Here is a 14,676-nt window from a genome sequence, read left to right as displayed (position 1 = left end):
GATTTCGTAAAAGGTTCACTTAACGATTCGATGTTTTAACGAGCGAAGAATATTGTTAGCGATTTCTATTTTCGTATTATCAAATTTATAATTCGACGTGTGTACATACGTGGCCGCACGTGTGTATTTGAAATTATCAACTTCATTTTCCTACGCGCATACATAGATACACACGATCTATCAACAAAGACCAGATTATCCTAGTCAGAGAGAATGAGAGAGAGAGAGAGGGGGGGGGGAAGGGATATTTATAAACAAACACCAGCCGACAATTATTTTTCAATCTTCTTAAGTATCTAGGTTGAAAGAAACGAGCTCTTGATTCACTCTTCTACCAAAACTTGAACGTAAAAGAAGCACGTGGCACAGAAATTTCTTCCTTCTTCCCTGATGTTTATTTAAATAGTGAATATTCTTTTCCTTCTTCTTTTACTTTCGAGAGATCTCGGTATCTCGAAAATAGTAGTTATAAGAGAATTGAACGGCTATTTTGTTGATTTTGCAGGAACGTTTTGAAAGATGAAGGATGACGTGGACGAGGACGATGCTGGCACGTCCTCTACGGGGACAGTGCCTGAAAGTTCGATTACCTACGGGTAAGTCAGATTGTTCTTTTTCCTTCTTTTTTGTTCTTTCTTACTTTTCCTTTTTTATTATTAATGGGTTAAGTAAAAGGAAGGTACTGTTGCGAAACTTGACGTGGCTCGACAAATATTTGCATTGATCGCAATGTACGCGCTTGTTGTAATCTCATTAAGGTATAATACCGTCACGGTGATAACTCCTAAAATTTGTGTTGTTTTCGTTCCTTTCTTTTCAAGCAGCGTTAGCTACCAGCGTCGCAAACGGACGAACCATAATAAAGTAAAATAAAGTATTTGGATATTTTAAAGAAAAACGAAACAAGTCACAAGACACAAGGTAACCTGTGTCTTATCAAAGAAATGTCCAATCGCGAGAAGGTAGATAATACTTTTACACAAGGCTTTGCGCGTCAAACTTTGATCTTACAAATGGGCCGAGAAGAAATTTCTTTTTTATTTTGAAAATTCACTCGAGCAAGAAAATCGCAAGAAGATGAGGAAGAAATTTGTATGCGTTTACATCGTCCGTTAGGAACGCATCGCGCGCGGACAACAGAGGCGAGTTCTCTTCCGATGTGAGAAAAGCTTAAAATTTCATCGTTATCGGGCGCTATGCGCTACCGGTACGGCTAGGCGCTATCGGTCTGCCCCCGTAAGTCCTCCGAAGGAGAGCGAGCTCGTCTGCCGAGCCAAGTGTCGGTGGAGGGGAACGAGTACCGAGCTGGCGGCTAATCAAGAGTGGGGGTAGCTGCGTAGCGGCAGTCAGCCTCGAGCTGCAGCGCGGTGTGGGTGCGTCTCTTCCTCGTTCTATCTTGTAGCGATTCACGAAGCCGGTTAGTCTCTAAACGAGACAGTGTACGCTGACCTCTGACATTTTTCCTTTTTTCTATCTTCATTGACAAAGAACTCGACCTACGACTCCTCGTGAGATTCATTTTATATCCTTTTTATATCTAATCATATCGAGGAGCTTCTCGTCTTCCCGCCGGAACGTTTTTCATCTGATCGTTCGAGAACACTGTGTCAAGGTCGCCGATAGATCGGACTTTGGCCTCTTTGTGAACTCGGAGCATGGAAAATGAAATCTTAAAACGTTCCTGCTCCTCTTCGTCGTCATTATCGTCGTTATCCTTGTCGTCGTCGATGTAAACAGAAGTTGGTGCGTGCTCTTTTATGTGTGCGTCTATCTATGGAGCATCATGTATGCTTCTCTGAGAGAAATAACACGCAATTGCTACGCATCTTGAGCCGTTCTTCCCATCTCTCCTTTTCCTCTATCGGGATCTGGTACACGGTGTCAAGGTCGACGATCTCACGGAGTGAACGATCGGAGTTCTTCCGCAGGAATAGCACGATCTGTGACTCCAGATAAAGATCGAATTGAATCAGCTGGACTAAATAAGAGAAAAACAAAGAGAAAGTCAGAGAGAAGTTGCATGGACTTTGTTCGGATTTGCAGAGATGTGACAACGAGTACTGTCGTTTTCGTCGTTGCAACGACGCCATTGCACCGTTTATGGAAGCTTCTTGATGATGACGCAGTTATCAACGTGAAGATAACTTGGGGGCTTCGGATTTAGTCAACGAAGAATTTTGACTACGACGAAAACGAAACGAAACGAAACAAAAATGAAAATATTATTCCACAATGGAATATCTTCTTTTTTTTTTATTAATCCTTTCGTTTTGCGTCCAATGTTACATAAAAATTGTTGAAAAGAAACCGTACGAGTACTCGTAGTCAAGAACAATATGACCAAGAACGAGAATAGGTTTTTTTTTCTGTAGTTGCTTGCAACGACTTGCTAACAACGCGTAAAGAGAGAAAAGCAAAGAGAGAAAAAAGAAAGAAAAAGATGTGGTCCCAACAACAACAACAACGACAACAACAACAACAACGACGACAACAACAACAACAACAACAACAACAGCTTCAGCAGCAACCACGGACTTACTTGCGAGGTTTTGCCTTTCAACATCCACAGCAACAGAACGTTCATCTCAGTATCGTCGGTGTCGACGATACGCCGCAACATCAGCATCAACACCATCATCAGCTTCAACATCATACGAGGGGATCGAGTGGCATGGATCTACCGTTGTCAAGGTCAGACAACGTTGTTTTTCACGCCGGTTTTTTTCCGGTCATAACGTATTTACGATGTATTTTATACATACATAACGTATTAACTTTAATACCTATTTTTTTTTGTTCGGTCAATCGCTCGTTATTTTTTTGAAGGTTTATCTCATATGTAAACTATACTGCATTATTCTTCGATTTGTCGCGTTTTTTTAAAAGGATGGTTTAACGGTTATCGTTTCTATTACGAAGGAATGATAATATAGAATAGAAAATATGTAATGGATGCTTGTTTATGTTTTTTTTTTTTACTTTGTTATCAAAATTTATTGTTTCTTTTTTTTTGTATTTGTGTTTTCTTGGAGAAAAAGGAAACTTGGGAGGCTGATTTGTTCATTGATCCAAGCTGAAAAATGTTAAAATTATATTCTCTCTCTCATCTAGCCTCTTCTTTCATGCACGCTTGAAATGACCGTGAGGCTGTGTTTTCGATTTAGCAAGCACTTTTTTGTAATTCGTATACTCTTTTTCCGTATGATGTTCCATCGAGATGACAAAATATCTGTTTAATCGTGTATATAGCGAAGAAAGAGGAGGAAGAGAAAAAGAAGAAGCATTTAATTTCTTATAATTCGAGGAAAGAAATAATTATATTTCGAATATTATTAATTAGACGAATGAAATATTCTCGGACGTCAAGTGCACTATTAATATATTACATGTAAAGTTTTTGGTACGACGGAACTTGTGCGAATTCGTCAAATTTCGTCATCGACAATCGTCGACTTTCTCGGGATAAGTCGAGAATATATTTGCATGTCTAATTGGATTTTAATCAAGCCGATCGCGATCGCTGAAATTTATAAGGAGCGAAGTAATCGTTTCTGTCGAATAAGATTTTAACGAGAAATATTTCTTCAAGAGAAATTTTATGTACATACGTACATGTGTATACTGAAAATTCGTGATAAAGTGTTTATCTTTACTTCAGACGAAAGATTATGATATATCCATGTATTAGGATCCTAACTCTACGCTAGAATCTTCAAATGTTAATCTGCCAGTGAATAAAACTGTCCATCGTTCCTATCAGAAATAATTAAACGTAATGAAGAAAGGCTGGATTGTGATCGAAGAGGTAAAAGAAAAACTTATTTTGTTATTATCATTGTCATTATTATCATTATTATTTTCTTTTTTCTTTCTTTTTATGTTCGTTTTTTTCCGACGATCATCCTTGATGACGAAAATGTCACACCCGGTCCACGAATACTTGACGACCTTGTTCACTTTCTTACGATTCGCGTTCTCAGGACCATCAAGTTTGCCTCATAACGTAGTCTCTCAAGAGATATGATTTACTTACTAGACAATTTGGCGACTGGTTTCTTTTTCACCTGTCTTATAAATCAAAAACATATATTATTCGAAATCGTTATTCCAATGATAAATATTAAAAGAAGAGAAAAGAAAAGAGAAAGGAAGAAAGAGAGAAAGAAAGAAAGAAAGAAAGAAAAAGAAAATGAATAACGAAGGTTACGGATTAGAGAATATTTTTATACGGGAATATTTCTCACGGGAGAAGAAAACATCTTATAGACAAAGCTCCATGTAATTTGAATCGGCCAACCTTTTTCAATGTTGAAATTTATTCGCGTTGGTTCAGTGTTCAACGAAACATACACGTAAGTACATAGGTCGCATCTTCAGAAGCAACGAAAGAACATCTTTTATGCGTGGCCACGAAAAAGAGGGGATTCAGTTAAACCCATTCGTGAGATCGTCCCGACGACGCTAAAAGCAACCGAGCTCTTTGTTTTCTCCTTCGGGATTCATCGAGAAAAGCTCGAAGCTTGGTTTCTTCGTCTCGGTCGTAATCAAGGTTCATCATCGTTATTTCAACTACGAATTTCGTACGCTCGAGTCAAATTCATCTATTTTATTTTTATTTTTAGCTTACAAGAAAGAGGGGGGATGGTGCTGGAAGGAATCGCAGAAAAGATGATTCCGAATTGACTTGCTTACCAACTTTTCCTCCTCCCAGCCCTCTCTATATTCCATTTATTTCGAGATAAATTGTATTACATATGAATCGAATCGTACGAAACTTCAGTTGAAAACTCTTTCGATTCTGCGAATTGCTTGTCCGTGATATTGTTCATAATGTTATTTGTATTTGCTTGCTGTACTTAGATTTGTTACCATTGGTTAAGCGTGTATCAAGCGGCCTATTACGAATTCAAATTTCAAATTGCATTTCGTAAATGCGTTCGCAGAATAGAGCGAAATAATGATTGAGAATGTAAGGCTTTACAGAAATGCTCATAGAACTGCTATCTGTTCTGTCGAGTTAAGTCTCAACGATTTTATGCAAACAACGCTATGTATATTATTAAATGACGATTGAAACAGAGTTGATCGATGGTAGACGATAGTCATTAACAAAGAGAGAGAGAGAGACAGATTTATTTGCTAATTGCAATATCTTTGATCGAGCATATTGATAAGTGGTTTACTCAGAGACGTGCAAACGCATAAGCAAGCTCAAAGATACCTACGTTCCAATCTAATCAGCATGTATAGGTACATGCTGATTCTACATCAGCGACGCGAAAAAAGTGAAAGAAAAAGCAGAAAAAAAGGAGCACGCGAAAGAAACTTCTTCCTCGTGCGATTCATCTTCAAGGATAACAGAACGAAGAAGAATTAATTATCTCGAACTTGTCTCTTCCTCCCGTTTGCGACCATCCACTCGCGACTGCTTTTTTCTTTCTCTCTCTCTCTCTCTCTTTTTTTTTTTTTACTTTATTTTATTTTTATTTCTATTTTTTCATATCCTTTTTTCTCCTTTTTTTTTAACAACGGAATTAAAAATTCTTTTGTATTTCATTTGACCTCGCGCCGTGCAAGAATGCATCGTACGAAACCGATAAATAGTTCGTGATGGCATTCAAAAAGTATTTTCCTCGACTCACGAAAAAAAATTGTCCTCAAGGTTGTCTTGGTTGCATTTGGGGAGATGAACGAAATTTACATTGTATCATTTTTTTTCTTTCTCGATTCGACTGAAATTCGATGAAAATTTATTTCGAAGATAGGACAGTACTACGCAGCTCGCATTCGTGCTTAACAAGAGAATTATCATTTCTCGTAGTTTTGATTAGACTTGGAGAGTAGACGATAAAAAACTGCATGCGGTTGCATGCTCGAGATACAGAGCGTATACATGTAAAGGTGACACATTTAAAGTGACGTATCAAACTCCTCACATTCTTATATTTCGTAACTCAAGCTATAAAGGAGATGGTAAGGTTAGTTAATCATTACCGAGAAGTTTCCATCTCTCTCTCTCCCTCGTGCCGCTTTCTTTGTTTTTCAATATAAATTTTTACGAAAAATTATTAAAAATGTATTTCATAAACGTAGATACGTGGCTCTGCTGGTGCAACAGGTACGATGTCCTACCGCAATTTCTCGCCCTACCACAACATTCGTTTCGCTCGCAGTATCTCTCTTTCGAAACTTTGTGTCCTAAACCCATCGGAAACATCTGCCAATGTCGCTACGAATCTGGCATATCTTTCATTCCATTTTGTAACCATTTTATAAAAGCGAAGCGTGAACAAATGAAACTGATAATTCGTTTGTTCACGTTATGTATAGGTATGTTTTGCAATACAAATCAAAAAGTGTTAGCACGAAATAACGAATTCATTCTGCCATTTTCTATACGGAAAAAATGTAGACACGCAAAAAAAAAATGTCTAGAATATTTTCCATCGAGCTTGAGAGTTTTAGTTGAAATTTTGCATTTTCTCGTATCGCTTAACAGTGACACATGAATACTTTATCTGTTTAACGATACGGTAAATCTTTTGAAAATAAAGTAAAATAGAGAAATAAGCCGTTTTGCATTAGATCCGCCATTGCGTTCGTTCTCGTTACTGGAAATTAACGATAAGTGGTGGGCGGACGATTTCGTGGAAAGCGCAGACTGCGTGACAACGAGAGCAACTCGTTAAACGTCCCTTCTAACTTCGATTACCGAAAGGTAGAGTGAGAGTTACGGGATAACTACCCTCTTTCGTAAAAGAAAAAAAATGGAAAAAAGAAAAAACTCGTTTGGGTGCATGTTGCGTGCGACGTATTATGCACGTTAAATTGACTGGACAGGAGAAAAGGAGAGGAGAAGGGCTCTGCCTACTAGACGAGAGAATAGAAAAAAAGCCCTTTTTCTTTTTTTTTTCTTTTTTTCTTTTTCCACTAAAATGTTATTATCAAATATTATTAGTTGTTATTAATTACGCGTTGGATTGATCTGATCTAATAAAATCTGACAGAACGGAGGTATGTAAGAAAAAAAAGGATATATCTATTGAAGATAGTGCTTCTTTCACGAGTATCATTTGTCTGACATGATATAGTCTCCTACAATATGCTTTGCGGATAATATCACGTACTTGATAACGATGCTACGTGAGTTATGGACGTGCTTACTACATTTCCGCGTTATTCCAAGGAAAAAGCTTCTTCTTCCGTTAGTTGAATCATGAAAGGAGGAGTAATAGAGATTCGTTCGTTGGATATACGTCCAAGATTTTTACTTGTAACTTTTCATTCAAAATTTGCCTATATTAACAATTATTTATATCTTAATGTCTACGGCAATTGCAAAAGTTATTTCAGAATTTGCAATAACGAGCCGATGTAATTTGAACTAAATATACGTTAATCGTATTATTGCAAACATTAATTAATATCACTCGATAATTTACTTGCGTACGATTACCATATATCCATAAATGCGACGACAAGCGATCGGTCTCTTCGTACAACGATTTTTCCAGTAGGTGCACACGTTTGCTCTCTCTCTCTCTCTCTCTCTCTCTCTCTCTCTCTCTCTCTCCCTCCCTCCCTCCCTCCCCTCCCCTTCTCTCTCTCTCCTCTAATTAGCTTCACCGAACCGAAGAAGGCCATTAGCTCTCAATTTGTACGGGCCGTCGAGCGTAGATTATGAATTTTAACGATTTCACGTTCGAATTGAACCCTTTGCGGCCCTCAAAAAAAAGTATTAAACATTTGCCTAAATTTCTTCTTTCTTTCTTCCTTCTTCGTTTCTTTTTCTATTTTTTTTTTCTTTTTTCTTTCTTTTCTTTAATTTTCATGGGCCTAAACGTCACGTGCCACATTTAAAGATAGCGACTTTTTTTCCTTACACGTGCATGGAGCAGCAACAGCAGCAGCAGATTCGCTCAACTATTAATTGCACTCAAAGTGAATTTACCCTGTGCTTTGGTTCTCGTAGAAAGCTTTACCAATCGATTGGACGAAATGAGCGTGCGTGTACATACATATATATGTGCATATGTGGACGTGGACATGTGCGCACATTTGTATGTTAACGTTCGTTAAACGTACGAGATAATCGTAATTAAAGCATCGAGAGATAAAAGTCTAATACGAAGAAAACATGTAACTTTACAGGGGTCGTCGACCGAACTTGCTGCTGAGCCTTCGCTTTCATTTATGATTGAATCTTTCGATGATCATTCGATGCACTCGATTACTTTTTGTTAGCTTAACTCATTAACTAACAAGGAATAGGATTTCGTGTTATTGCAATGTATCCGTTTATTTTGTTGTTTTTTTTTTTGTTTTGTTTTGCTTTTTTTCTTTCATATTGCGATAGATGGTGAAAATTAAAGGATCTTTCAGTTTGATAAACCAACAAACGGATAGACAAGTCCTTTCGATTTTGTAAATATTTTATTAATGTTTGTTAAAAAAAATTGGAGATTTTGAAATGGAGAATTTCTGTTCTTCAAGAGACGAAATGATTTTTCTTAGAGAGACGACGTCGATTGATCGGCTCGTCGAAACGACTCTTATGGGCAATCGCGTATAAACGAGTGCAATTGATTAAATAACGTATCGAACGGCAAACTCGTTAATAGTTTCTTGGCCTCAGGCAAACAGCTGTCCACACTATGGCGCACTTGTGGCCTTCGCACATAAAATTGTAAACCAAGGTACCTATCTACATCGCGAAGGTAAGAAAGAAGAAAAAAGAAAAGAAAATTACTTCCTCAGAAAAAAGAGACAAAAATACCTAGTTCTCTTTTATTTTCAAAATACTCTATCTTACTTAGTACGCAATAAAAAATTTGTCAACGAATATAGCGATTCAATTGCAAGGACAAATATCTGTATCTGATTGATTTATTGCGATAGAAAAAATATATTCGTAAAGTAATAAATAAAATGTGTGTGTACGTTTAATGGATCGAGTTTCTGCGTTGGACTATAATGAAAGATGATAAGTAAGTACATCGTCTCGGAGAACTCTCGGGAAGAAGATACAAAACGCATTAATAATTGATTTAATATTTGATTACGATAAAAAAAAAAACGATAAGAAAAGTTGTTCGGGTGTCATCGCCGTATATCTCGTAGTTTGTAATACGAAAAATGGTCGTTTAGATTTGTTTGCGATTTGCAAAGAACGTGCGTTTCACTTATCCAACGGGAATTAAGCAAGAAAAGACAGCAGGAAGATGATTCGATAGGAAGTGCGTATCCGTCCTACGGTTTGATTCGTGCTGTAACACCAGCTACTTCAGTCTGTAATGCGATTCACGTAACGTGCGCCTCACGTGAGACGTAGTCGACGTTACAAGGAATAATAAGGGAATGGAGAAAAGAGCAGGGAATATTAAAATCTCCTTTCTTCCGTCTATAGATGCCTATAGATTATTTCTTATCAGCCGAATTTTAGTCGAAGAATTCGGCGGACCTCTAGTGCGTGCCTCGACTCTTATGATTATGCGCTTTAATAATAAAACATTTCATGACGTAATTCATTTTCTTTGTACGCCACGTGACATAATAGACTTCGGAATGCGTCAATTTGCAGCTTGGGGCTAAGGTCTTTTAAGTTCGGCTAATAAAAATTCATTAAGATCGAAATCTTGCATCGTCGAGGATCGATCAGTACTCTCTTGTCTTCGTGTCGTTTGTTACATGCGCATATGTTTTTTTCTTCTTCTTTTTATTGTTTTCTTTTAACGCAATGTCACACGCAGCACGGACGAATTAAAATGACGAACGTGTTTCGTGGGTTACTGACCGACGAGACGACGCTGTATGTTTAGATTGAAATGTAACGGCAAATAGGGAGATCAAATTTGTGTAATAAAAATAATTAACGATATTGTGCGAAGATATTTTTCTTTTTAGTAAAGGAAAAGAGATCGAACGATGAAGATGTAAAATTAAATACAAAGTGAATGAAATTTCTATTATTACATAATTGTTCAAATTGCATTCTATCGCAAAAAATCTTTAATAGTTCTATTTGTTTAACAGTGTCTTTTTTATTTGATTGTCCATTAAGTCATTCTTGCACTCGAAAAATTGGAAGAAAAAAAATTCTATCTCCGTTTTTGTCATAATAATCGCCGCAAATTTAGTATTCATTAGCTTATCCGGGATTTGAAGAAAGACGACGACAACGAAGGACGAAATCGAACATGGAAAATGATTGGCGGTGTATAAAATTATTGTCGAGAACGTGTATTGTACGTTGTTGTCGTCCTTCGCATCGTGAAAAAAAAAGAAAATAATCCTTGTTTATTTTATGCAAAATCAGAATATCTTTCAAAAGCTAAGATTTTAGAGATAAAAATGTTATATCAAAAAATGTTATATAAAGGTTATATCAAAGAGCAAAGATGAAAAAAAATCATTTGCTAGTAGGCGACGATGGTTATTTTATAAGAATCTCATCGATTTTACACGCGCGGATTTTTGTTTAATACTCGAGTCATATTGCTTTTTCAACGCAAAAACATTTTCTTTCATGCAGCTTCCTCCCACTCGTCGTCCTTTATTTTTATGGCGTTGCGTGATCGTTATCAACGGATAACGAATGACGAGAATCTTGCATTGCCAGAGTAAAAACCGCTAAATGCGCATTGTGAAAAATATGGCGGCTGTAACTACTCAATGCTGAATCGCGTCTGGTCTGGCTTGCGATCCTTATCTACTTGCTCTGCTGCTTCGTATGCGGCTAGTCGGAAATAGTAGTAAGAACTCGTCGTTTTCTTCGATATAGAGATGCTTTAAAGAATAAATCGAATGAAATATCGGAGGAATATAAAAGTGCCATTTTCCGAACAACGCCGAACGACGCTGAATTCTCTCACACGTATACGTATGCTAGCTCTCTCTCTTTCTCTCTATCCATCCTTTCTCCCTCTCTCTCTTGTAGTCTCGTCGAAGGTATGGCGTACGAAGGTCACCTTCCTCTACCACCCTCACGTAGTCTGCCGAAGGGTGGTCATGGTCGAACATCGAGAGGGCTGTTGCGAGGGCGCGAGACACGTTAAAGGGAGAAAGGGCGTCTCGCCGTCGAGGGATGCGCATAGGCGTGGTCGCGGCGTATCGTCTACCTCCATCTACCCATCTGCCCACCCATCTTCCTAAACCCTCTTCTCTTTTCATATTCCGTCCATCTATGGAATCGTCGGAATAAACGTTGAAATCGATTTTATCGGGATATGTGCGGATTTGCGTTTGACCGTCCTCGTCGAACAATTTTCTTAGTCGTTCATTTGAATTTTATTTACATATCTTTACACACGTTCATGAACCTATTTGAAATGGAGCGAAATCGTTATATTCTGCATCTTCTTTTTTTAAATTCAAACGGGAACAAATCGAACGAAAAAGCAAGAGGAAAACTGAGAAGGAGTAGGGATGATTCGTAAAATCGAGAAAGCGAGGAACTGAGAGGAGAGAGAGAGAGAGAGAGAGAGAGAGAGAGAACATAGTCTGGTCGATTGGAGTAAAAGGAGGTGGTACACGCCGACTGCTTTAGTGGGGGAGATACGTTGATTTACGAGAGACAGGGAGAAACGAAAGAGGGGAGAGAGAGAGAGAGAGAGAGAGAGAGAGAGAGAAATTCGGGGCTGTTGACCGGGCTCTGGCGAATTCGAAAGGCTCACGCAGGCTCGCAGTGAGGCAGGACGCGGATTGAAACGCGACGAAGACAACTACTACTACGACATAAGTACCACTACTATTACCATTGCGAGGACGACTAAACTACAACTACTACGATACAAGTACCACTACTATTACCATTGCGAGGACGCAACTACTACCACTATTACTACTATTACTACTACTACCACTACTACTACTACTACTACTACTACTACCACTACTACTACTACTACTACTACTACTACTACTACTACTACTACTACTACTACTACTACTACTACTACTACTACTACTACTACTACTACTACTACTACTACTACTACTACTACTACTACTACTACTACTACTACTACTACTACTACTACTACTACTATTGCTACTGTTACTACTATCACCACGAGCAACGCCACCGCCCTGCTTGTCTGGCTTGTCCGCACCCTCCCCACCCTTCCTCACAGCAGCTTGCTTTTGCCCACGTCGACGCCCAAATTTCGCAGTGGTTTTCAAACTTGATGGTTCTCAACATTTTTCTCAAGTCTTGAACTTGCCAGATATAATATCGCTCCTTTTTTAGCAATCTACTTATTTTTCTGATAGTTTCGTGATTATTACGCTTAGAAATGTTTGATAATAAAAATGTATTTATCGATGTGTTTTTTATTTCTAATGATTTGGAAAAGACAAAAAACGCATAGTAAAGCTTCGTCCTAAATTATTTATCTATTCTTCCTTCGTTATATCGTAATCGATTTGTTTATCAAAATCTTTCCGATGTAATTATAAATAAAAAAAAAAAGAAAATTGTATGACGGATCGTACAAACGCATGATTCGACTCGGGCTAACTCCTAACCATGACCTTGAACGCGTAGTCAGGACGAAAAAGAACGGGTACGTACGTACGTACGTACCTATACATTTACACGCCCCGTCATACTGAGATAGACCGGTATATCGATCTTGGGCTCACGTACATACGCAATCCAGACGACTCTTTTCTCTTTTTTGCTCGCCGTTTCTACGTTTTCTGCTCGCAAACCCAGCGATATAGCACCGAAATATAACCCTCCTTCGAAAGGGACGTACAAGTGCAAAAGGTGCGGATTGAGAGAAAGAGAGAGAGAGAGAGAAACAGTTGTTTGCTTTTGCGTCTCGAGACGTTCTTATTTTCATTTGATTCATTTTTAAAATGAAAACTAACGAATTATTATTATTAAGATAGGTTTATGACCTTGTGAGAGACAAAGTTTTTTCGTGCCTTGTTCGATGGATCTGCTCGAAACATCATCACTATAAACAGCAGTGTATCGCTTGTGAGAAAACGATGACGCAGGCATCTCCGTTCAGACTAATTTCCTGATAGCTATATTTTATTCAGATATATTTCTGCCGGGATAAAATTGTAATGTGATTACGAGTTAAAAATTATGCGCCGAACTAAAATTCAGATCAAATTTAACGAAATCTGATATCAGGCAAATGAATGAAGAAATAATAAAAAATATATACGTATATATGAAAATATAAAAAAATGTACTTAAAGTTTATCTATTGAAAAAGGAATTGGAAGAGGAAGACCAAGAGATTTACCGCGACCTACCCGACGTATTCGACGCAGCAAGAGTCTTTCTCTTTCTCTTTGATTCGCTCTCTCTCTCCCCTCCTCTCTTTCTTTCTATGCGCCGAAGGGTGCATGCGTCATCCGACGTATCGAAAAGCGCAGGGTCGGCATAAAACAAGAACCTTTATCAAAGAAATAACAAAATAAACTTTTATCAAAGAATAAACAAAATAAAAAAGTCGTACAATCTTTTGTTATTTAAGTTAGGTGGACTGTAACAAATATCTACGAACAAAGGAAAAAATGAAGATAAATCATTTAGCTTTCGTCCGTTAAAAGATCGCTATCGCAAGATAGATATTAAATAATTAATTATCGATCGAAGTTCATATCTCGTTCTCTTCCCGTTCTCGAAATGAATAAAAGTGATCGTCGATCGAATTCCAGAAAGGTTTGTTACAAAAGATGTAAAGGACATCTTGCATTTTTTTGCGTGATCGAAAATGATATTAAAAAAAAGAAAAAAAAAAGAAAAGAAACGAAGAAAAATGAGGACCCTTTATAGGAGACATTAGAAAAGAAAAACAGTAAGGAATGTTTCTAATAAAAGTCTCATGACTAGCTATCAACTGCTTCTCTTTCTCTCTCTCTCTCTGTCTCTCTCTTTCTCTCTCTTGCTCTCACTCTCGCTTGCTCGCTCTCTGTCCTTCGTTTGCCTACTTCTTTTCCGGTTTAATCGTCTTTCTTACGCGAAGCGTGGACAGCAGATATGTGAGAGTAAAAAAAGATGGCGGATGATGTAAGCCGAAACCGGGAGCAAGCAAGCGCTTAGATACTTAGATATGTCTTAAGCTTCGAGTCTCTTTCTCTCGAGTTATAATAATGAATCTTTTCTTAATTTATATTTAATTCTTTTAATGTTATTTTTTCTTTCCTTTTGTTAGGGCTTATTCATATTGCTAATATTTAAAAAACGTAAGAAGTAAAGTCAGGTTTATTATTAAAATCGTCTATGTGGATTCGTTGTCAAAAACGGCAAACGTATTAGTTCATAAGAAAGTAACTTATAGGTTGTCAGTCATGTCATCGTATAAAATAAGCAAATTATATATATATATATATATATATATATATATATATATATATATATATCGTTAGTTATGTACGTTGCATATAAAATGACGTTTGTTAGATATGTATATCGTTAAACGACGTCCGTTAAATAGATAAACAACTCTGAACGAATAATGCTGAATACGATTTCCCGAATATTGTCAAAGTTTCGTGGCTTATCAATAAATATGATTAAAAAATGATCGGTATCTCTTATATACTTGTAATCTCATCTGATTGATTTCAGTCGAGTTCACGATCGTCTATCAAGAAAACGCGAAAATATTGTCATAAGAAAATAATATCTTATCGTTCTTTCCTTGAACACAA

The 14,676-nt window shown here is 37.4% G+C and overlaps 1 protein-coding gene and 1 long non-coding RNA gene across 7 annotated transcripts in view; both read left to right on the top strand.

The window, feature by feature from the left end:
• LOC127069104 (circadian locomoter output cycles protein kaput-like) overlaps window positions 1–14,676 on the top strand; it is a 35,853-nt gene that overhangs the window by 8,059 nt on the left and 13,118 nt on the right. For 3 of the 6 annotated variants that reach the window (XR_007783330.1, XR_007783329.1, XM_051005808.1), the window contains exon 1: window positions 671–2,691. Coding sequence is in view for 4 of the 6 variants with exons in the window: in XM_051005808.1 (XP_050861765.1) it covers window positions 2,441–2,691 (251 nt within the window). In the remaining 2 variants the exon portion in view is untranslated. Of the gene's footprint in view, window positions 1–505; window positions 597–670; window positions 2,692–14,676 lie in introns of those variants that run through there. The other 3 variants (XM_051005807.1, XM_051005806.1, XM_051005809.1) reach the window with 2 other exon arrangements.
• LOC127069106 (uncharacterized) lies at window positions 2,698–5,080 on the top strand. The gene is made up of 2 exons (XR_007783331.1): window positions 2,698–3,805; window positions 3,981–5,080. It is a non-coding gene; the product is annotated as an uncharacterized LOC127069106 (long non-coding RNA).

This window comes from Vespula vulgaris, chromosome 14 (genome assembly GCF_905475345.1).
Source record: "Vespula vulgaris chromosome 14, iyVesVulg1.1, whole genome shotgun sequence".
NCBI lineage: Eukaryota > Metazoa > Arthropoda > Insecta > Hymenoptera > Vespidae > Vespula > Vespula vulgaris.
Note: the sequence above shows the minus strand (reverse complement) of the source record. Positions and strands in the feature narration are given on the sequence as shown.